The sequence below is a fragment of the Typopeltis vanoorti genome, chromosome 15, assembly GCF_054136105.1.
Source record: "Typopeltis vanoorti isolate ZY-2024b chromosome 15, IOZ_Tvanoo_1.0, whole genome shotgun sequence".
Classification (NCBI taxonomy): domain Eukaryota; kingdom Metazoa; phylum Arthropoda; class Arachnida; order Uropygi; family Thelyphonidae; genus Typopeltis; species Typopeltis vanoorti.
In genome coordinates this window covers 48,593,724-48,619,323 of record NC_143563.1, presented here as the reverse complement: position 1 = coordinate 48,619,323, position 25,600 = coordinate 48,593,724, and the positions used below count along the sequence as shown (strand labels likewise).

The window sequence follows — 25,600 nt, the reverse complement described above, 5'->3', positions numbered from 1 at the left end:
AGTCATGAATACGTCCCAGCCATATGCCAGTCCTGAACCTGGATAAAATTGGAGGGTTGGGGAAAGCAATGGTGACCTACTCTGTAAAAATCTCACCACGAATACTTTGTTGGTAATGCCTACAAAGTCACCTAAGATTGGAAACAACTGAAAGGGAAAATCAGATCAGATCAGATGACATGCATGAGCTACAGTGGGGCTATTCTTATTCCCTGGCTGCCACATGGGGAGTTTCCTTATTTAGCATATATTATTTCATTCATCCTCAGTGTTTCACCAGAGTCTAAATATTCTTACATGAGGTGATTTTATTACAAGAAGCATAAACCACTATTTTTTTTTTGCTAGAGAAAAACAGTTTCTTTTACTCTTTATAAACACTGTATCGGACACCGTGATGTCTCTTCATTAAAGTCAATTTACAGTTTTAGATTTCACTAGTTCCATCACCTGTTCAAATAAAATAATTAATATTGCCTGCTTCCTTGAGACAGATGACTTGAAACTTTCCATTTTATGTTTCTTTGAATGTTGTGAGAGAACACCTATTTAATATATCCTTTTATTTATTATTCACTCTTAATTAAAGATGCCAAACAATTATATTCTTGGTTTCATCCTTTATTCAAGTGTAAGCAAACAAAGTTTGTGAGTGAAGTCACTTCCACGACTGGTCTATTTTTATATATATAGGCTAATGACTGCTCATCGATTGCCTTAGTATCCCATAATGCAAATGCATTATACATGTCCATAAGGATATATGCATCAGTTTATATATTAGAATTTCATCTGGTATCATGTCAGAAGCATTTGCAAAGTCCAGCAGTATTACTGTGTGGCTGTTACCTCAATTTGCACTTATTATACAAATGTGTAATTTACTGAAGCATGACCTACCTTTACAAAACTTCTGTTCCAATATACTATCCCATTCCTATCTACCTATTCTTTGATTTTTGATTATCCCATTCCTATCTACCTTCTTTTCTAACTTCTCCAATACTGTGACCACCATTCCTGATATGCTTATTGGAACTATTTTCTTCCGTTTCCATCCCCTTGGGACTAATCCAGAGCTGTAACTTCAATTAAACAAGTTGTCAGAGGCACTTGCCATTCAAAGGCCAATTTCTTAGATCTGGCATGTCAAACTCGTTTACCTCCAAGAGCCAAATTAAGAATTATACATCAAGCCACAGGCTGCAAGAAAAAAAAAATGAAATAAAGAGGAAACAGATTTTTTAATATTAACATTAGAGTATATAAGTACAGAATACAACCATGTTACAAAAATACATATAAAATATAAAGTTTATGTATTTAAATAAAATTATACGTCATTTTTTTGAGGAAACTCGACAATGTTTTTCATTAACGAAATCTTCAAAATTTGGTTGAATTTGTTGAACTGTAGTTATTTTCAATAGTGATTGGACATCTGGTCTGTTAATTTTGATATTTCCAAGTTTTATTATTCTTTCATTCATTCATTTCCAAGGCTCACCTTTCCTCACTGGGTTGTGGGGGCAGCAACTGCAAGAGGAACTTCCAATGGTCATGATCCTCCTCCACCAAGCTCAGGTGTTATGGTGGGACTCCCAAATGTATCCACCCAAGGTTTTGGATATAATCTATTGAGTGAGTCCTTGGCCTTCCACGTGGCCTCCTACTCTCTGGCTTGGCAAAGAGGGCTTGCTGGCGGAGCCTCTCTTGTGACTGACCATGTGCCCATACCAACATAACTGTGATCTCTCAACATGGAGAAGCAACGGTTGAGTATTGATGGTTTCCCGAATTGCAGAGCTTCTGACTCTGTCGAGTCTTGTCAGCCCTACAACCCCTCGAAGGAACCTCATTTCAGCTGCTTGGATTTGTGTCTGCATTCTTTCGGTCATTACCCTACTCTCGTGACCATAGGTGAAGATGGGAACATAGACTGTATTGAAGACAGCCAACTTTGCTTTCTGGCTTAACTCCCGCTTCAATACTACCGAACTGCCAAGCTCCCGCAATATTTCACTTGCTGAGCCAATTCGAGTATCTTGCTCTTCGTCCCACTTTCCATCACTCGTGAATATGGACCCAAGGTATTTAAACTTCTCCACCTGTCTCAGTGGGATTCCACTCACATGTGGAGTGCACTGGGATGGTTGTCTTGAGACCACAAATGTTTCAGTTTTGGCACACTGATCTTCATTCCGGCTTCTGCACAAACAGCTACAAACCTATCCAGGGTCTGCCGGAGGTCATCTGTGGAAGAGCTAAGCAGAACTAGGTCATCTGCAAAAAGCAGACGTCCAATGCTACATCTTCCAATTCTGACACACTCACTGCCTCAGCTGTGCCTATCAATCTAGTCCATAAATATTATGGAATATGTGCTACCGAACATAGATAAAATACGGCTAATTGCACATAACACATTGGGGTATCGATCGACTGATTAATAATTATAGAACTTTGGAATTTCAACATCCATATATTTTTGTTTCAGTACGGAATCACACTGAATTTCGATTAATTCGAACTGTAAATTGTCATCAGCAGTTTCAACATCGATCGATAGAGAAGAAGTAAATAGATGAAACTGATTTTCATATTTCTTAAAATCTAAAAATCTTCTTTCGAATTCATTTTCTAATAACTTCATTTGATTGACATATTCTGAAAATTTCAATTTCGGTGATTTTTGTAATAATGACCGAAAACATTGAAAATGGGATAAATTTTCTTTTTGAATTTGTTTTTGCCAAAGTAATAATTTCTGTTTGAAAATGTTAATATTGTCAAATAACATGGTAACTACTTGATTTTTGTCTTGTAGCTTAAGATTAAGTTGACTAAGGTGACTTGTAATGTCAACTGAAAAAACCAGGTCCTTTATCCATTGATAATTTTTTAATATTTCACATTCATAATTTTTCGATTCTAAAAAAATGGTAATTTCGTCCAGCAATTCGAAGAATCGCTTTAAAACTTTATGACTGGAAAGCCATCTAATTTCTGTATAATAAGGTAGATCGCTATATTCGCTTTCTATATTTTCTAGAAAGTTACTAAATTGGTGATGATTAAGCCCACATGCACGAATATAATTTACAATTTATATTCGTGCCATTTTTAGGACATGTCCAATATTTAAAACTTTGGAGCATAGTGTTTGCTGATGAATAATGCAATGAAAATGTTGAAAATTATTATTACCTCATTCTTTGCATTTTTCTTTTAAATTTGTAAACACCAGTCATGGCAGGAGCACTCAGTTGCAAGATAAACCATCTTTTTTTAATGGTAAATTGTATTCATTTAAAACTTCTATAAGGATGTCAAAAATATCAACTCTAGTGGTTGTATCATGCATAGGAATAATTTCTATAATTTTTTCACTTACTTTTAAGTTCATATCACACTCATGAATAAAAACAGCCAGCTGAGCGATATCCTGTACTTTTGTCAATTGCAAGGGAATAGGTCTGAAATGTTGAAATTATTGATTTTAGTTGATTCCTTAAGTTCCCGGCTATATCATCAGTTCTGCTAGCAATGGCATTTCGAGATAAGCTTATATTTTTAAATTTCTTTAGTTGATCAGGACACAACACTTTAACTGCTTTAATAATGCATTCGCGAATGAATTCCCCTTCAGTGAATGGTTTCGACTGAAGGGGACTTGCTTGCAATTAAATATGATAACGAATAACTGCTTTTTGCCATAGCTCTATTATCTTCAATAGGTTTGGTAAATACACTTTGTTGATTTTGAAGTGTCAGCTTTAATTCTGACAATTTATCTTCACTAAGTTTTGCAACATATTTGTCATAGTTTTCTTTATGATTTGTATCGTAACACCTTTTAATATTATATTCTTTGCAAACTGCAATAGTGTTTCTACATATCGGGCATATTTTTTTCCCCTTGAATACAAAAATATTGTAATTCCCATTTTTCTTGAAAACTACGATGTTCTTCTTCAATTAATCGTTTTTTATTCACACTGGTTGAAGGTTTCAACATTATTTTTATAAATTCTTTATTAACCCTTTCTGACCTGAATTTTTTTTTACAAGTGAAAAAAATTTTTCTATTTATTTTGTCTTTAGGTCTAAAAAAATAAGGATATCAAGTATTTTTCTGAAAAATACATTTTCATTTTTCAGAAAATGAAAATGTATTTTTTTTCAATGATTCATGGAAATTTCATTTTCAATGAATCATTTCAGAATTGGAATCATTCGCCACGTAATATGGGCTATGAAGGCCAAGAAAGTTAGTGATTCCAATTGGAATCACTAGAGCAGAAAGGGTTAATTATAAAATAAACACTCCACTTTTTTATGACTTGAAAATTGCTAACAGCTAGCCTTTGATTGCTCTGGTCAGTGGATGTAGCCGTGTACGTAGACTTGCTCGTTAAAATTCGGTAAAATTTGATATTTATGCACTGGTGTAACAAGATTTTTTTGTAACAAAATTGCAGAGTAGTTTGGCATATAAAATAATCTTCAGTGGAAATGTTAATTTTTTAAATACGTTTATTTAAATCGGTGTTGTCAAAAGTTAAATAACCATATTGGTTACAAAGTTTGGCAGGCCACATGCTACTTGTTGGTAGGCCTCATGTGGACTACAGGCCGTGCATTTGACATGCCTGCCTTAGATCATACTCAGACTGATATTCCATCTAATTCCATAGCTGTATTCACGTCAAGATTCTGTAATATCCATGTCCCTCTAGTTTTCATTTATTTCCACATCACTGCCTACATTTCATGTTATGGTACTATCTCCATTTGAATGAAATACCTAAATTACTTGATCATCGCTAAGTAATTTGGCTATTTTGCCTATTTTAGATATTTCGACATTATTAACAATCATCATAATTATTCTGCTGTAATTATCCTTCCTTTTACTTGTCACTTACCAAAAGTAGTACTCTTTGGGATTACCTTTGGCTTCACAGCCAATTTCCTCCCTTAACCTGATTTTGCCTTCCTTTAATCATAATAGTCACATTTCTGGGTAGTTCTGCATACTGCCCATCTGCCTCAAGATTATCAGGATATTTCTATTGTTTTTATCATCATTTTTTTTCTTACAGTTCTAAAAAGTTTTTATATTCTATTTCCTCATGAGAATAGGCTGCAACATTTACTTGGACAATTATGATATAAAGGTTCTTTTGCTTTAAGTCTGATGGCAAGGATTCTTGAAGAGATGGGTCTTACATCAGTTATGGTATTTATGAGATGTTGTCTGATTATAACTGCTACTCCATTTCTGTGCTGCTGATCTCTTCCTCCAGAGTAGTACGTTCTTCTTTCACTTAGCTCTACCATACCTTCTTCTGGCCAGTATGTTTCTAAAATTCCTATCACAATCTATCTAAAGTGTTCTAACTTCTCTTTGAGTAGTTTCAGTTTACTAGTTTTATGCAATGTTCTGATGTTTACAGTTGTGATATGAAAATGTCTTCTGAGGACCGAATAGCCAATTTTAGTCAATATTTTGCCTGTTTCTTATGAGTCTGGATCAAGTGTGTTGGCTGCCCCGAATGCAGTAGTAGATCCTTCCGTCATTGACAATGTTGTTCTTACGGTTGTTCTTCTGCCTGGTGAAGGGTACTTTATATTTGCTGCCCCTGTAGAAAGCATTCTCTTGCCATGCTAGAACTACTGCATATATGGAGACACTGACTTGCCATGACATAGTGCTGTCATAGGATAATGTGAAGTTTGGTTGAGACAGACCTGCTAGCCCTATTCCCCCACATCCTATTAGTAACTACTCTATTTGGTCTGTGACTTATTTGTCAGAGTTGTCTCTGCTTATTTCGCTGCTAGCTTCCATATCTGGGGTCATTCCCCTATCTGCCACTTGGGGTGGTGGATGGGGGAGGGATGACCTTATATTCCTTAGCAACTGCATAGATTTCATTTCCTTCCTGCCATGTGTCCTCTCCTACCAATCTATGGCCACATAGATTGGAAGGTGGAAAGGGCATGAGAAAGTAATTTTTTTTTCTCATAATAATTACTCATCCTCCATTCATTGAGCTTATTTACCATCCACACCATCCTTCACATCTCCTGATCTATAGAAGCAACCAATTCTATATTTTGTCCTGTTGGCTTCTATCTTACATGAAATGGCCTCTGATGCACTTTTCACTCTGGAAATACTATACCCTTTACATTGTATCCTGTTAATTACATCATTTTCTGTCATTCATGTCTTGCTACCCTATAGCATGGAAGCAAGCCGTTGTCCATCTTGTCCCTAAAAAAGGAAGATGGCATCAAACTATCATTCCATTGTTCTCACCTCTTGGAGTGATGGTGAAGATCATCAACAGCCAGCTTCTTCACTATCTGGTGACTAATTAGTTAATGATTACTAGTATGGATTCTGCCATTTTCTTATTCGTCAGCAAACCTCCCTTCCCAAGTTTGGATACAGGCCAGAGGATGATCTTTATAAACTCATGTAGTTGTCCTTGATATTTCCAAGGCATTTGATCATGTCAAGCATCAAATCCTTTTCAAAATGCTCTCATCTTATGATCTCTCTCCCTTCTGTCTTTTGTGATTAGATTGTTCATTTCATCTCTGGTCATTCATTATGTGTAATGGTGGATGGCTTCCTCTTATCAGAATTCTTTTGTCAATGCTAGAGTGTCCTAGGGCTCTGTACTCTTAGACATGAATTGACCTTCTATCTCTATTTTCAAATTCCCTTCATAGTTTTGATGATAACAGTACTTTCCATAGCTTTTTCGTTTGAGAAACCTTGTATTACTCAAATGATTCAAGCTGCAGGATCTTCCATAATCAGTGTTAAACACTAATCTCCTTACCATTCTCAAGTGGGGATGTAGATAACTTAGTGAATTTTGATTCTGTTGAAAGTTTTTCACTTGGTTATATTATAATTTAAAGATATACCAAGAAATTATATACTTGGTTTAATCCATTATCCGAGTGTAAGCAAACAAAGTTTGCAACTGAAGTATCTTTCAGGACCAGGACAACTCGTGGCAAAGGTGGTATAAGTTCTCATCACTTGCGTCAGTACCTCATTATACATATCTGCAAGGAGATGTGCTTTGCATTATGGGATACTGAGGCAAGTGATGAGAACTTATACCACCTTTGCCACGAGTTGCCCCAGTCCTGTTAAGATACTTCAGGCGCAAACTTTGTTTGCTTACACTTGGATAATGGATTAAACCAAGTATATAATTTCTTGGTATCTTTAAATTATAATATAACCAAGTGAAAAACTTTCAACAGAATCAAAATTCACTAAGTTATCTACATCCTCACTTGAGAATGGTGAGGAGATTAAGGTTTAACACTGATTATGGAAGGTAATGCATTAAGGGAAGGGGGCAACTATCTATCTCTAATCCAGAATATTTTGAATAATAAGGTGTGACACCTTTTGGCAACTGGTATATGGAAATATGACTTCTCCATTACTTCCACCTCAGTATCACTACTTCTGGGTCTGACTCCCACTGATGAGACCTCAATAAAGGTCAGAGCCAGTCTAGGGTTGTGAATCTTCCCTTAATGCATAGCATTATACATGTCTGCAAGATGTGTTTTGCATTATGGGATACTGAGGCAAGTGATGAGAACTTATACACCACCTTTGCCACGATTTGCCCCAGTCCTGAAAGATACTTCAGGCACAAACTTTGTTTGATTACACGTGGATAATGGATTAAACCAAGTACAGTAAAACCCCGAAGTTACACAGTAGGTGGGACCAACAAAAAGCGCGCGAGTCGAATTCGCGTAACTCAGGGTATAATTTTGCATGTAATTTATATATACAAACATACAATTGGGACCAAAGGTTTACAAGAACACCTATATTTTTAAAAAAATATAATTATAACTGTAGTTTTTCTTACATAAAAAAAAGAAAGTTATTTCGATGTCGATGATTTCATAAAATCTAATAGATTCGTCTGATGGCATAATGTCATTTTCTTGTCATCAAAATTTCTTCATAGCAAGCTAATGATTTTTTTTTATTCCTTGCCTTGTGGCTACAATTCGTTCCTCGTTAGAATCTATGTCCTCCAAAATCTGTAAACCTTTCTTTTATGATTCTTCTTACTGTGGATTCCTGTAGATCGAACTTTGCTAGCTCACAAATTTTCATTCTGCCATAAAAATCTTTAATAATGTCGAGTTGTGTTTCCAAAGTCAATGTTTTTCTTTTCTTGCTAGCAGTAGAAGAATTGGACTTGCTTCTTTTGAACGACATTATTATTTTTTATGTGATAAAATTTTTATCAAGAATATAACATTAAACAATCGCAAGGTTTGTAGACAATAAAAAATCGTGTATGAATAGAGACCGCGCGAAACATGTCAGTGCTTGTTCACAGCATGTGCGACACTGGCAAATGTGGCCGGCGCCTGAAAGATACGATTAGTGGTGAGACATGAAGCGGGACGGGAATACATACATATAAGAAACCACGTAACTCCGGATTCGCATATGTCGGGTATGACTGTATATAATTTCTTGGTATCTTTAATTTAGAATTTTGATTCTATCAAAATACAGCCAGTTATCTTTTTATTATCTGTTATTACCTAGAAAAAAGATTCTACTTCACTCTCTTCTAATTTTAATAATGTTGTGATTTACATTTAAGATCAGAGATTAGTTCCTCTTCTTGGGCTGGCTTTCTCATTCAATTTATCCTGTCATAAACATATTACATCCATATCCTCATCAACCTCTAAAATGCTTCACTTTTTTTAAAACACTGCATCTCTTCTGCTCATTTCCTTATAAATACAAATTCAACTGACCTTAGAATATTGTTCTCACAATTGAGATGGCAAACCAAGACCTTTCTAGGAATACCTGATTATATGTAGAAGAGCACATTCTGCCTATTAGGTGACTGTTCTCTCATAACTTCCTCCGGTAACTTTCTCATAGTTCATAACTACCCCCCCCCCCCCCCCCACACACACACATAAGTGCTTTAATGAGCATTGTTTCACTAAACTGACCACTACCATTCTTCTGCTTTCCTACAATCATGTAAGAACACTAGCAGCTACTGATGAACTTCAGTGCACAGTCTAATTCCAAAAAACATCAAATCAACCTCTCATCTTTTTCATTTCCTCTGCCTTCTGTTTTTTGGAACATCCTTACTAATACTGGATTCCCAAATGAATAAATCTGCTTTAAAAAAAAAAAAAAACTTGGCACTATTGTGTTACAGGTCTGGTGACAAAGACTTGCTGAATATTATAGAAGTCTTTAGGTGGTAAATGATTTTCATCACCCATGAATATGATTACTACCTTCATTATTGGAATCTTGAAGTTGCTTGAATAAGTTCCATTGTCAATCTTTTTAGTGAAAAGTGGGCCTGTTATATAATCTTTACTTTGCCTGCACTATTGTATGTGTTATAAGTTTTCAACCTTTCCTTTGAACATTTATCATGAAAATAACAAATAATAATAATAACACTAAATTAAAATATAATGAACAGTTCACAGAAACAGACCTTTATCTCAGTTGAACCCACCATAGAAGTAGTAACATGCTGCAGATTTATAACTTTGGTTATAATAAATCTATGGTATATAGATTGTTGGTGGGATTTACATTAAATTTTGAAAAAAGTGTTTAAAATGGGTCATTTACACCAAATTGATAGATACCAGGTAATGGATAGTGATCCTTGTTATGTATAGTGTTTAAACAAATAAGGCATCTTTATTAGATTTGCAGATATTTTAAGTAATTTTCTTGCCTGGTTATATCTTTTAAAAGGAAATATTCATTTTGAGTAAGTATTTGAAATTTTATTTCAGAACTTTGCATTTTCTGTGAGAATCCCTGGTTTAGAGGAGGATACTCAAAGTTTAAAAATTCGTCTTTTACCTGGTAAATTGAAAATTTTTTTTCTTGGTATTATTATATCTTGAAGGTATTTACTATTATGCTCAAAATGAAATTAACATAAATATTTTAGTACATTCACAAAACCATTCACAAGAATCTGCATACCTGTTTAAACAGATTAAGCATGTCAGTTATGACATCACTGGCTTTTACATAATGATGAGCTCAAGAAAAGAAACATGACACTAAAGTAATTTCTCTAGCACATTATTCATGGTGTTGATTTACATTATCATGGAGTGTGTTATACTATTTAATTATACATACACATTCCATCATATAATTCAGCTGCAAGGATCACTTTTGTTTCAGTGAAATGGCCAGAATATTATTGGTTTTAACATAGAAAAATAAGCATCATGATTGGGAATGAGAATTTATACTTGTAAAATAATGTGATATTTTCTAAATATGTTTGTTTGTGTGTGTGTATGTGTGTAAGAGAAAATTGCAAATTGAGTATTTAAAATTTGTAAAATGATACATATGTATAACAAAAGGAAACTATTTTGTTATTGTGTGACTAATATCCTCATCTCGGATTCAGCCAGTCATACTGTATTTTGGTTTAGTCCATTAAGAATAGAGTTTGATTGGCTAAATCCCAAATTAGGATATTAGGAAGGAAGTTAAATTTAAAAAAGCCAAATTAAAATAATAATAATAAATAAATAGTGAAAAATGATGAGAAAACTTCCTACAGTTGGAATTGTGAAGGAAGCAACTTAACATTGTTAGCATTCAGGAATATCTAAGCAGAGTCAATTTCAGATGGCTTCAGGTGTATGGTCACTTAAACAGAATGGGTGAGAAAAGTAAGTGTTTGCTGCCAGGATGGCATGGCAGAGAAAACAAACATGCAGAGAGAGGGAGAATAAGACCTAGTTGTATTGATATTGAGTCAGTTAGAAGTGTCTTAAAAGCATGTCAGGACAAAATTACACAGGAAAAAATTACATGGGATAAAATTGCACTGTAAAAATTACACATAGATAAAAATACACTACGAAAAAAATTAAAAGGAAAAGTACACAAGTAAGAAATTATGAACTTAAGAAATTAAACAAAAAATTACACATAGATAAAAATACACTAAGAAAAAAATTAAAAGGAAAAATAGGAAAATATTTACACAAGTAATTTTGAAATTAAGAAATTACACAGGGAAGAAAAAACAAAGAAAAAATTACACATAGATAAAAAATACACTAAGAAAAAAATTAAAAGGAAAAAATATGCAAGTAAGAAATTACACATAAAATAAAATTTACCAAAAATTGCACAAAATTTATAACCAGCAAGGGGTATATCACTAGTGCAGATTTGGGCAAGGGGATTAGGGAGGTGGTTGAGTTGGAAACTCAAAATGATGTAGTGATTAGCTACCCTAATTAGTACTTACCTAAGATTTACAAGGAATAATTTCCTAAGGTAAAACCAATCGACAATTGTTAATCACCATGATCTTCTCAAGAATTTCTAAGAATTGTTTGGATAAAGGTATATTAAGTAAATTTTTGTCTTACATTCTTCAGTTCTAGTTTAGTGACTCGTAACACAACTAGTGTATAACGTGCGAGATAATAAATTTTGTGATTAAATTTTTAAAATTAATTTTTAATTTACCAATGGCTGATTTTGAGTACGGCGTTAGTAATAAAGGTGGTCAAATTATAATTTACAAAGAATTCGAGTTTGTTCGTCACCGTGAAACTGCTATCAGAACTATTCATTGGCGTTGTGCAAAGTTTAGAACTTTACATTGTCGATCGCTGCTCCATACCAGAGACAACAAGATTATCCGTGAGTCTTCAGAACACTGTCATGTTAATAGGACTTTTGAATCTGAAGCCCATCAACTTGCAAATCAAATGAAAAGAAAAATGTCGAATCCAGGCGCAACGGCTTGTGCAATTATAGCTAACGGTTTAGTGACTGTATCAGATGGATTAAAAATGTGTCTACTGAAGAAGAGCTCCATGACGAGGCAATTAAATAGATCCAAAGCTAAAACAATCGGAAACGTTCTGTCAAATCCAGATAACAAAAATTTTGAAATACCAGAAAAGTACTCTAAATGGATTATTCATGATTCCGAGGCAGAAGATCCAGAACGTTAATACTAATTGGTCACAAGACTCTTCTAGATGAACTTGTAGTTAATGATTTTTGACTAGCAGATGGTACATTTAAAGTGGTTCCAGAAATATATTATCAGTTATACGGTATCCATGTCCAATATGATTCAGGTGTCGCTTTTCCTTGACTACTGGCTCTTCTACCAGGGAAAAAGGAAGAAATATACGTGAAGATGTTAAACATGTTACTGGAGAAAATTCCTCAAGCTCGACCACGAAAAATTTTGACCGATTTTGAAACAGCAGCAATGAATGCTTTCCGTACCATGTTTGAAAAGATCGAAATTGGTGGCTGCTTTTTCCACTTATCACAATCTATTATATGCAAAGCAAATGAATGTGGACTAAAATCTCTATATGACTCCAGTCAGTCATTTGCAGTACAAATTAAAATGTTACAATCACTTGCACGTTTGCCAGAAGAAGAAGTGTTAGAAACATTTTTAGAAGTTGCTGATCTGTTCTCTAATTTAGACGAATATAATGAACAAATCGAACAAGTTCTCCTTTACTTTGAATGTACATATATTAGGTCGACAGCTCAGGAATGGCACTTATAGACAACCTCTATTCAATATTTCTACTGGGAACCATAGACACTCTGCAGAGTGTCTACTGGGAACCATAGACACTCTGCAGCCAACTGTATAGCTAGAACTACAAATTGTATCGAAGGATAGTACTATGGACTTCAGTCTCTCTTTCAGTGTTCCCATCCAACTGTTTGGAAATTTTTGGATAACATTGTTAAAGAATTATCTTTACAACATACAAACTATTTGCAGCATTTAACTGGTCAGTGAAACCCAGGACATCGTAGGTACGTTAAAGATACCAAGCAATTTTAAACCTGGTTTTATTCCATTTTTTCCAAGTAAGCAAACAGACAATGTCAAGTTTGCGCCAGCAATTTATGTAAGACTAGCTGATCCCACAGGTAGTGCAAGACCAAGGCAACTCGTGGTAAAAGTGGAGCAAGCTCTGATCACTAATCTTAATATTTACCCTTAATGCCAAAACACATCTCCAAGAAGGGGATGTATGATGTTTTGTATTAAAGGCAAGGGGCCACTACCCAGACCGGTTTCGACCTTTATTGAGGTCTCATCAGTGGGAGCCAGGCTAGAAATACCAAGATTTAGTAATGCAGAGCTTGTAAGTATTTTACCAAAACAAGTTACCATAAGGTGTTATAACCTTATTAAATAAAAATCTCAGGAGGAGATATAGATGTAGAAAGTATTTTTAACTTGGGTATAGTTATGTTAAAGATACCAAGCAATTTTAAACCTGGTTTTACTCCATTTTTTCCAAGTAAGCAAACAGACAATGTCAAGTTTTCAAGATTGTCAAGATTGATATCCCCCACATGTTCCTTCTGTCTTATTTCAAAACTTCTAGAGGTCTGTCCAATGTAAGAAAGGCCACACGTGCATGGAATTTCATATAGTCCAGGAAATTTGAAGAAAGGTACCTCCTCTTTGTGTGATCTTAAGACTTGTCTGATCGTGGTAGTTGGTTTTAAAACTACTCTGATGTTATGAGCTTTTAACATTCTCACCAATTTTGTGGATAGTGAATTAATATATGGAATGACAGCTGTGGACACATATTGGGACTCTGTTCCACGTTATAGGGGATTGTCTTTAAAAAGCAATTTATTTAAAATGTTAGAAGGGTATCCATTCAGAGATAGAGTGTTAACTATTTGTGACAGTTTTCTCTGTACATCTTTTTTAGATCAATTTCATCATTGAAAACGAAAACAGTTGTCTGCCCTATCTTGATACGCTAGTTACTCAGCTACCAAATAGATCCTTATCCTTTTTAGTCTGTCTGTTGCACCATTTTCCAGCAGTATGGTGTTATCAGACCCATAGCAAATGGAGCTAGAACCATCTGTTACAACCATGTTAGTTTCTTCACTAAAAAATTACATTCTGTACACGGTTTTATACAGTGACACCCCTCCCCACTAACAAAATCATCAGAGCTCACTATCCCTTTCCCCCAAATAAGAAAATTAAATTAAAAAAAAAAAAAAAAGCATGGCCATTCCCTACATTTGGGACACTTGTAAAAAATTACACAATCCTCAAAAGATATAGCATAGAGACATCCTTCTGGCCTTTCCAAATTGCTACTCTTACCTGCTCACCTAAAGATCCTCTCCATCATCTGGACCATTCTTGTATCTACAAAATCTATTGTTCCTACAAGTTCAAGTATTTCAATCAAACAGGAAGAACTGCTAATACGGGGGTGGTCTGAAAAATTCTCTGCCTAACAATGAAAAAACGAATTTATAATTTCAAAATTATTTTTATTTTTCAACATAATCTCCCTTAACACTAATACATTTATTCCAGCGATGCTCCAGTGCCATTATCCCATCCATGTAGTGGCTCTCAGTAAGATCTGCAAAATACCCCTCTCCAGCTGTGATCCTCTTGATTCGAAGAAAAATGCTGACCAGCAAGGAAGAGTTTTAGTTTTGCGAAGAGATAGAAGTCAGAGGGAGCCAAATCAGGAATAGGCTGGATGTTCCAACAATTCATATTGCAGATCCCTTAATTTTCCCGTTGCCAAAACATCTTTGTGGGCAGGTGCATTGTCCTGATGAAAGATGATTTTTTTTCTTCTGCAAACCGGGTCTTTTTTCACGAATTTTTTCATCTAGTCTGGTTAAAAGATCAGAATAATATTCCCTGATATCAGAATAATATTCCCTGATATCAAAATTGGAGATGTTAATGTCAGCTCTTTGCTTTATGCGGATGATGTTATACTTCTAAATAAATCCGCTACAAGTCTGCAAGATTCTCTGACTAAATTGAATAGCCGTTGTAATAGATATGATATGAAGGTCAGCAATAAAAAGACAAAGACAATGAAAATAGGCAGAATCATTGAAAATGTCAACTGTGTTGTGAATGGAGAACCTGTGGAACAAGTAAAACATTTCAGCTACTTAGGCACAATTTTTACTGAAGATGGTAAACTAAATATAGAAATAGACAACAGAATCAGCAAAGCTGGTATGGTGGGAAGTCAATTGAATAAATTCATATGGAATAAGAGAGAAATTAGTCGGAACACTAAATTAGCTGTATACAAGACAGTGTTCAAACCAGTTTTAACTTATGGATCTGAGAGCTGGGTCAGAAGTAAAACACTTGACCAAAGACTAGAGACCGCAGATATGAGAGTCCTGAGAAAGATTAGAGGCGTGAACAGATGGCATCAATGGCAATATCATATTAAAAATGAGGATATTAGGAAAGAACTTGACATTGTCAGCATCCAGGAATGCGTTAGCAGAGCTAATCTCAGATGGTATGGTCACTTAAATAGAATGGGAGAGGAAAGATTAGCAAAACAAGTGTTCTCTGCCAGGTTGGCAGGAAAACGACCCAGAGGAAGACCAAGATATAGGTGGATTGATACGGTACAAAGTGCCTTAGACGATAGAAATATAAGATCTGATAATGTTGGAGTCTTGACAAGTAACAGACTGATTTGGTGGAAAATTGTAGATAGGAAGTTAGTAATGATGTAATTTTTTCATGTAGTACTGTCATATCCTGTACACCCCTTGAGGGTACATGGCAGGAATTTGATGATGATGATGAATAATATTCCCTGGTTATTGTTTTACCCTTTTCAAGATAATTAATAAACAAAATGCCTTTAGCATCCCAAAACACCGTTGCCATTGTTACGTCTACTTTTGTCTCTATTTTGTATAACACTATTTGATTAAGTGATCTCTACTCTTTCTTTTACTTCGTTATGTAACTTAGCCTCTATCTGTTATCTTTAACCTTTATATACTTCTAAATCGTCTGTCTATTTTGAATATCAGATCTTATTGCTTATCTAACAATTCTAAATTAGGGCCCCCAGAAATACCTGCTCTCTGATTTCTATAAGTCATCCCAATTACTCAGACAAATTTATATTGCACCAGTCTAAGCTTAAGGACAGAGTAAATCTCAGCCTAAGGATGATTATAAAAAATCAGATGCTACTAATATAATTCACTTGAAGTTAGAAGCTGTAGATATTCTAGTTTGTTTGCAGTCGTGCCCCCTTTTTCACTCTTACATAGGATATCCCCATGCACATATATAACCACCAGGTTCGTAATTTTATGAAGGGTCTAGGTCAGTCAACATGGTCAGAAAAAACAAACATAAAAAGAAACAAATAATTTTAATGAATTCATAATAAATTACAATGCAAAGACAAAATTGATATTAATGCTAGGTTAAATCTCTTACGTTTCTCTCACTCTCTCATTCTTAGATAAATGGATTTCTTAATCTTTATAGTACAAATTCTTTCAACTTATCAAATACTTAGTTTACAACTTATTGGGACATTATTAATTTCCCTCGAGTGGGTTACGACAAAGTATCTAGTAAACTAATAGTTCTCAGAACTCAATCCAATGGTATAGAGTTATTCACACACATTTTAATTCTTCATGCTTCTCTTTATCACAAATTCGAAATACACTTTCTTCCATTTCTGTTAGTCAATTTCTCTAAAAGGGCTAGAATATGTAAAAGTACTTATCTACACTATCTCAGGTTCTCTCAGGCCTTTTCTCTGTCCTTCCTTCCTTACAAAATTCTGGCTGCCTTGGTTCTGCTGCCACGTGGGAATCACGTGCTCTCCCTGAATTGGGCGCTGTGTCTTTGTTAAGGATTTACGTCAATGCTTTTCCTCATTGACGGCTTACGTTCGATCTTGCCATGTTCTGTGGTGGTGCCATGCTGGAATTTCTAGGAGGTCAGCTCTTAAAGATAAGAACTGAACCACGATGATCACTCAAAGCACACAGTGAGAATACAGGAACAAACAAAACGGGGGGAGGGGTAGGTTTCTGTGTTGCAGGTTTTATACGCTCCCCAAGAGCGCCACCTTTCCGAGATTGTCTTCACTCTTCCGATTCACCCCCGACTGGGTGACTTCATCCTCATACGGGCCTTTCCAATTCCGGGAATGTAGCGTAAGCACCTGTGGGCTTACGCTGCTTTTGTAGCGTTAGGGCGACCTTTGCCCCTTCTTGCTGAATTATTGGCATTCTTTCATGTGTAGAAAAATCACTGATAATTACTCTTACATTTGCCCTTTTTTGTTGACTTAAGTTACATTTAATATATAGATACATTAACTTCAATATAAACAGTTCTTATTTTAATTTGCAAGTTGTTATTTTTTTTAAAACATAGTTAAATGTTTTAAAAGAAATGTTTCAAAATGATAAGTATGCTTATTCAATGGAAAATTTCTGTTAGACTCTGGAAAGGTGACGTCATTAAGAATGAGGTCGCCCATTTCAGATCTAACACCATGCCTTTTCCTGCTGATGGAACCGACTTTATCTTCTTTGGTGCTGAACAACTGGCTTCTGTCCACTGTTTTGACTGTTGTTTGGGTTCTGTGTGTCACGGTGAATCCAAGTCTCATCCACGACGCACAAAATCAGTTTTAATTTTGTTAAAACTGTCGAAGTACTGGTCAGAGATTTTCATGCGAGTGTGTTTTTGATCTGCTGTGAGCAAGTGCCGCACCCATCTTGCGCAAAGCTTTTTCATTTGCAATTCTTCATGCAAAATATATCCTACACATTCTTTTGAAATGCCTATAGTTTCAGTAATTTCACACACTTTGACTTGCCGGTCATCCAGTATCATATCGTGCACTTGGTGAATGATTTCTGATGTTGTTAGACTTTTTATCGACGTCCTTCACGTGGATCATCTTCAATGCTTGTAAGGCCATGTTTAAACTTGGCAACCCATTTCTTAATTGTCGAAAACGAAGGAGAAGAGTGCCCATAAACTTTTATGAACTTCGAATGAATTTCTTTTGGCATTAAACCTTCTTTTGCAAAGAATTTTATAACCGTACGGTATTTAATTTTATCCATTTCAAGGGATAGACAACACTTTTGCTTCAAACAACTGTATAAAACAAACTACTTGATAGAATGACTTCCAATTTCACATGGATGCTTATGACAGATGTACCAACTTGGAAAAAAAAAATCTTGCTGCTAGTGTTGCCATCTATGGTTGAGGCTGAGAACTTTTCAGACCACCCTCGTATCTGCCTAGAAAAACACAGAGAATATACTACACTACGGTCATTTTCACCTACACTATGGTTATTTTGGGGTGGCAGAGCATGCTATGTATATGGATTACTAGATCCAATGGGAAAAAATGTAGATAATTAATTATTAGCTTTAGATGTTTGTTTTAAATACATATTTTTAAATATGTATTTAAAACAAACATCTAAAATACATGTGCACTAGGCATATTGAAATAACTTCCATGAGTTACACATATAATAAAAATAATATAGAATTTTATTCAAAAATCCAATATATTACATCCAGCGTTATGTGGGCATCGTCAGGGACACAGACCATTAACTATTTATCAGAATATATTTCAGTTTATTGGAAGCTGATCTTTATTGGCAGATATGTTTACTCATCCTCCCACCATCATTCATCATGGAAAATGGGTATTATCAAGAGTCTTGTACATAACTCATACTATCTGAGTAAGAGTTATGAGTTATAACTCATACTATCTGCTCTTCTGATTCCCTTTTGTTAGATGAACTGAATATAATTAATAGCAATCTGATAAGTAATGGATACAACAAAACTACCATTCAAAAAATTATTGATAATTGTCATCCTTCTATCAGTCTACAATCCGATGTGAAAAGAATTTCAATACCCTACCTAAAGGAACCTCTGAATAAATAGCAAGGATTCTTCATAAATTCGATCTGTATGCTTCCTTCAAACTAGCTCAGAAACTGTCTTATTTCTTTCCATCAGCAAAGGATACATTACTACTGCTTTCCTTATTAGGTGTCTATCAAGTACAATGCTCATGTCATCTTTCCTTTTTTGGACAGACTGGCTATTCTGCTTTGATTGGAATTGAAGAACATCAAGACTATAACACATGTTTGGAATCCAACAAGTCTGGCCTTGTGTCTCATGCTGTTGACACTAGAGTTCTTTGGAACCGGACAAAAGTTTTTTACTCCAATAAATTCAAATTTGATTGTCTCTTCCTTGAAGCATGTGAAACGTTAAAAATCATCCAAACCTGAGCCAGTCAGACTGAATGCCAATATTCAATTTTGGGAAGTGATAACTATTGTTCATAAGTTTTTTTTTTTTTTTTTTTTAATCTATGCAGCTTACTACTACCATTGTTCCTTTGAACTCTAATAGTGTAATATCATATACTTCAGCTGTGACCAAGACATGAACTTATATACACATGATTCATGTTTTGAATGTAGTTAACAATCTGTCTCCCTGATGATGATGTCCATTTAACGTTTGGACAAAATATATTGGAGTGTTTGAATAAAATTCTATATAATTTTTGTTACATATGTAAGCTGTGAAAGTTATTTTTATTTTGTTCCACTAAAATCTGCAATATGAGTACCATGGGTGGTGGTACTACTGATTTTTTTTTCTAATTTAGATTAATTTTATATTTTCAGTATTTTTATTTTATTTTTGACATAATCCAGAAACCTTGTTCTAGAAACCAATTATGGAACTCTTTTCCAAGTCATGTCAGGCTTCTAATAAGGGGAAGTGGTCTCATACTGGGTGATAAAAATCATTTTCCATCTAAAGATAATATCTTTGCCTACAGCAGAGTTTGAACTCACATCCTCTTGGTTGGAGTGTCAAATGCACTGACCACTCATTCTACCAGGAGGCACAAATGATTTCTTTCAGATATAAAAATCTGAAATTGATTTCAGTAAATTGTTTGATCAATAGAAGGTGTGCTAATCTTTCATATGAATCAACATCAGGCATTCATTATTGCTTTTCTTCTTTTTATAAGCTAATTAATTATACTGATGCTAATCTTCAGTATTAAATGAATAGAACAAAAACATATGCACACATCATAAAAATCAACAATGGCAACACTAATGTTTAAGTAGGGCAATGGTTTTAGTAGGTTCAATTAATATTGAAATTGAAATTACAAAAAACACACAAACGCACATCAGTGGTAAATATAAGTGTGTTTTGTGTATATGCGCATTATTAATTAACCATTGTTGCATTACTAAAACAGTGTAATTCTGCTGATTTTTTATTATGTATGGATGTTTTTGCTCTCTTCATTTCATACTGAAGGTGTTCCAAATTTCTGACCATGGAACATGGTCAGAAATTTTTAATAAATATTTTTTGCATAAGGTATATTCATTATTAATTAGATCATCTAGATATACTTATGTAAATGGTTGTTATTTTTGTGCCATTGTATACTATGGCTATCTATTTATGCTGTATTATTTAATTCCTTATTTTTGGTTCTATCTCTTACCCTACTTTCCGTGACTATATTCTTATACCTGAGAGCACTAGAAATTTATTTGTTAAGCTGTACCACCAGGCCTCCTTGTGGTATAAGAACAGGTAGTACTTTCAGTAGGTCCTAATCTAACAAAATCCTCTCTTAATCAAATTACAGTCGTGGCTTTCTATGCGTTCCTTATCTTATCTATCATTTAGTTCCCCGCTCATAGGATCGTGTTTATTTGGAAACAGTGCATTGCATATTAAAGATCAGGCAGTACTCATTGAATATAAATAACAAGCATGTTTATTAAATACTAAGACTGAATGTACAATACATGCAATAGGGAAATTGCTCTTTGTAATCTCAGTTTCAGTTACGCTAAATATGACAACTCTTAAGGCAATTTCCCGCGATTATTCAATAAACTTGCAATAATCACCTCAACTTAAATTTCAACTCCTAATTCAAGCAAATCATCATAAATATAACTTGTATAGCAATTCTACAGTTTAGCAATATAAACATTGGGGTTCCTTACAATTAACAGTTTAACCTTATAGCCCAATTCCTTCTTAGGAAATAGCTATGCTCTGGTCTACACACTTAACAATTCCAACCATAAATTTACATCAATTCACACTCGTACATAAATATCTTAGCACTATTAACTTAGCAATCCATCTAAAGCAGTTCTCTTATGCCACACATAAAATAACTTATAATAAACAACTCACATTAAGTCTTTACTTCTTTTTAGTGCTCCTCTTCACAGTCCGTTTCATACCACTGTTTCTTCTCCATCTTGGGTTTTTGGATTTTTTTTTCCCCCTGAGGTTCTCGGAGGACCGGCGAGTCTGTCAGGTCAGTTGGTGGGGTTTGAGGAGCGATTTCCCAGCGTCTTGAATTTCGGGTGAAGGGTCACAGCTGTTGAGGCTTGCGCAGACTCGTCTGAGTGGCAAAACTCTGTTCCAGATCGGTTTGGTTCCTCCATGGCTAATCACTTCTGGTTACCCTCATTTCTGATCTTGAGCGACTTGCGGCAGATCGACCTCCATTTTCCTCCTTCGGACTTCTCCGTGTCCTAGCCAAAATTGTCGATTCTTGATGGTTGAAGGTCCTTGCCTTATATTCAGTCTTTTCTGGAACCTTGGGTTAAGGATTGAAATCCCCGTACTTTCCCTTGCAATCCGGATGTAGGTTTGGGAACCCCAGGTATTTTCTCATGACTCTCTTGATCTAAAATTGCCGACTTCTCTTTTCTCCCCTTTCGTATGTCTTTGATCCATTTTATCGGACTGCAGAATTTATGTTTGATTCTTGCCACCCCTTTCTCCACTCACCTTGAAGGTCACCTAAGACTGAACTTGTAAACAAAAGGGCTCTCTTACACTTTAATCAGAGCGCTAACATCAAAATAACCTTCCGATGGCAAGGCATTGCCCTTGGCTTTATCATTTTAACATTCTTTGTTTATGTGAGGAGCAAGCTAATTCCCTTTGGGCTTTATACATAGGCTTTTAGTATTCTATTTACATTAACATACAAAAATTAATTTTACAAGTTTTCTAGATGTGACCTCTGTAAAAGTCGGTGCAATAAAAAATATAAAAATTTATGCTGCATCGAATTTTTCTCTTATATTCTTATTCTGGATTAGCATCCATCTCTGTTTTAGCTGTTTTTAACCATTGCCTCAAAACGTTCATCACACTAAAAACCATTTACATATTGTGTTATTATTCTGAACTCATATAATCCATTGTAAAGTTTTTTTTTTTACATTTCGTCTGCTGAAAATTTTGTATCATGCATTTATAATTGGCTGCAAAGGGCTAAATTTTATGAAAATGGAATATGTAGTTGATTACTTGTTGTTCTGCTAGATTATGGTAATATTTAAATTACCTTTGCTAGGCTTTTTAAATTGTCATGATTTTATTTTTTGGTTTAATAAATAATAAAAAGGAAACAAATGTCTAGTTCATTGCTATTAGAAAGGAGGATAATAAAATCTTTTGTTTTGTTTTGAATATGGGTTGGTTGTAGGAGGAATAATGGATGGTGCAATATTTTGTCTGTTTTCAAAGAGCTGCAGCCATTGACTAAGAAAGCATTGCAAATAAAGTTTCAAGGACTGTGTGTCATTGAATAACTAGATCTGATTTTGTGTGAGAAGTATTTTCAGGATGGCATATTGTTGAGATTGGATAGATGTGCATTGCTTTTGTAGATATCTTACTGTATGTGTGTATTTTGTATAAGCAGAGAAAAGATAATGAACCATTTGGTCACCATATCACTAGCATGTCTAGGAAGGACATGCTAGTGATATGGTATTTGACAATTGGTAGTTTCCTTCATAGACATGCTTTTATTCCCTTACTCCTTATAGGGGAATAAAAGGAGTTAGTGGATCAGATCATCGATGCTGACTCATGATTAAGATTCTAGCATTCATTGAATGCACTAAGATTGAGTGAATCATCTATACTTATCTGCATGAATGTAGTTTCTCATCTACCTGTTTGTCATCGCTTATAGTATCAGTACTTCTCTAATGAAGCTAGTAGAGGTGAAGCCTTTAGTTGAAAATATCACTATTCAGTTTCTATTGTAGCAGAAGAGGATCTTAGGCAGCACTCACTCACTAAGATACAATTTCAACATCCTGAAATCATATTCCCATTTGTCTATTCCTTCTTCTTTTCCCCTCTATTTTTCCTGTGAGTAGTTTTTGAAAGCTCTATGCTAGAACTAAATTCTCAAATGTTTTCCCTTGATTCAATATTATTTATGAGGTTCACTTTCTTATAGTACACTTAGGTGGTAGATATGTTCTATCACCCAGTGTGGCACCACTACTATGTTTCTGAAAAACAAATAGAAGGTTCATGTGTTTGGTCTCTAAGGCATTGGTTTCAGATTTTCTATTCCTTAGCTAACCTGTACTATTAATAATTTTTTTTTTTTTTAAGCCTACAAATAGTCTGATAGGGCATTGATCAAGGAGGTCCAAAATTTTTGCCACTTGGCAAAAAATGACTGTTTTATCTACATTTATCTGTCACTCATAGAAGAAGCGTATCAAGACAGAGGTTGGTTGGTTGATAATTTACCTATTCAGAAAAGAAGTATGTTGTTCTTAGGGTTCTCAGCTTCATAGATGACATCTGTTTTTGCTCTAAGCTAAAAATTCTCAGATTGTGATGATTGACCTCGCCTGATATATAGAATGATAATTTTTCAGAAAATATTGCAGAAATATTTGTTGAGCATTATCCATATGAACAGCAAATTTTATGCATTTTGGTTTATCATGTAACTATTGTGCTAACAAACTGCATTTTGTAAGCAAGCTCTCTCTCTCTTGAGAGAAAGAGAAATTTTCTCATCAATAGTAGAATAACTCACCTAATGGGAATCCTACCTTTATAAAAATTCTGAAAATTTACTAGCCCATGCATGTCTGAGTTTCTGTAAAGCAGAACATATGCTTATGCTTTCTTTTTTTCTTTTAAGTGTCATTTTCCACTTATTTAAGGTATATATAGAGAGAAATTTAAATTTTATCCATAAAATGTGGCACAATGCAATTCTCAATGCATTAAATACATCTTTCTGTTATTGTTTTTATTTTATTCAATTTTCAAATTATCCAGGGAACTTTACTAACACAACAATCCCTATGTTATTAATCATACTGTACATTTTAAGAAAAGTGACTTAAGTAGTACAACTTTCTTAGAAAATCATGAGATATTTAATTTCATTATTTATATTTTATTTTAGGTTTCCCACATACTCTTCTTGTAGAGCCAAATGATGTTGTTGTGGAAGTAGAAAATGGTACTGCCCCTGTATTTGAAGTTTGCACAGTTGACATGGCAGGAAATAGCACTTGTGGACCAAAATTAATCGTTCAGTGCAAGGTAAGATCCACAATTAGGTTTGCATTTAAGCCATAAATCATTGTAGTGATTTTTATCGTCAATTGTTTGTAAGCAACTAATAAATTTTGTTTTGAGTATATAATTGAATTATAATTGAATATATTATATTGAATATATTATAATTGAATATATAATTAAAAGTGACAATGTTAAATAATACACATTTTCAAACTATTATGTTTAGAACTGTGTCGATATTTAATCTGCTATTAGACTGAATTTGTTATAAGAGTTTGTGAACCATTTGCTGATGCTTATTGTATTTTTTTTCCCCACCATTCTTATAAATAAAAACGTGATGGTTTTCAAAATTAAATTTTTGTCAGTTGCTTACCCTCAAGCAATAAGAGATCAAAAAAGGTAAATGTATGCACATGGATGTGTGTGCACACACATACCATAGCAGATTTTATCAAGTCCTGAATGAAGTCCCATGGACACAATGCAGTTTTAAAAATAAAAAGAAAAAAAAAATTTCATTGCAGTAAACTATTCACTGTGATAAACCATCCGGTGGGCTCTACAAATCTACTGTAGTGGGAATTAAGTGTATAGGCCCTTTTTCAATATATTTATAGTATGCCCACACTTCATACATAGAACCGAGCTTGGCAATGTGCCAAGAATAGTCATTTCATGCTGAAGGGGAGAAAGAAATAAAGGATGTACGAATTGGTCACCAACATGCAAAATCACATGCTTTATATGTAAATTTTCCAACTGTTGTACAAGCAAAATAGTTACCACTTTAAGAACTAGAATTTTCATAAAAGAAAAGCTAATTTTCCGACATATAATAATAAACACTCATCCCATGAAACGCATTGATTATCCTAATATCGGAATGGATTCTCCTTCTTCTGACATGCGCAAAAGTGTCGGAGGGTGTCGGATCTTTGAGCATACAGTACCCTCGAGGAACCCTTGAAATAATTTATTTGTTTATATTATATTTTTTATAATTTTTTTTTACTTTTAATAATTTATTTATTTATACAACACACATACACAACGGGGGGTGCTTAAGGGTCAAAGCTATATAACTGAGAGGAGACCTCCACATAGCCTTTAAAGGAATACGGAGAACCGATCAGGGCTTCTAACCTAATGTCCAATCCTCACCTTCTCGTGGTGCACCCTGTTGGGTATCTACCTGGATGCTGAACAAAC

At 34.5% G+C, this 25,600-nt stretch overlaps 1 protein-coding gene across 2 annotated transcripts in view; it reads left to right on the top strand.

Moving 5' to 3' along the window:
* LOC150098746 (structural maintenance of chromosomes flexible hinge domain-containing protein 1-like) overlaps window positions 1-25,600 on the top strand; it is a 733,568-nt gene that overhangs the window by 348,892 nt on the left and 359,076 nt on the right. For both annotated transcript variants that reach the window (XM_090405871.1, XM_090405872.1), the window contains exons 22-23: window positions 9,868-9,940; window positions 24,270-24,409. In XM_090405871.1, the coding sequence (XP_090261997.1) occupies window positions 9,868-9,940; window positions 24,270-24,409 (213 nt within the window). The remainder of the gene's footprint in view (window positions 1-9,867; window positions 9,941-24,269; window positions 24,410-25,600) is intronic.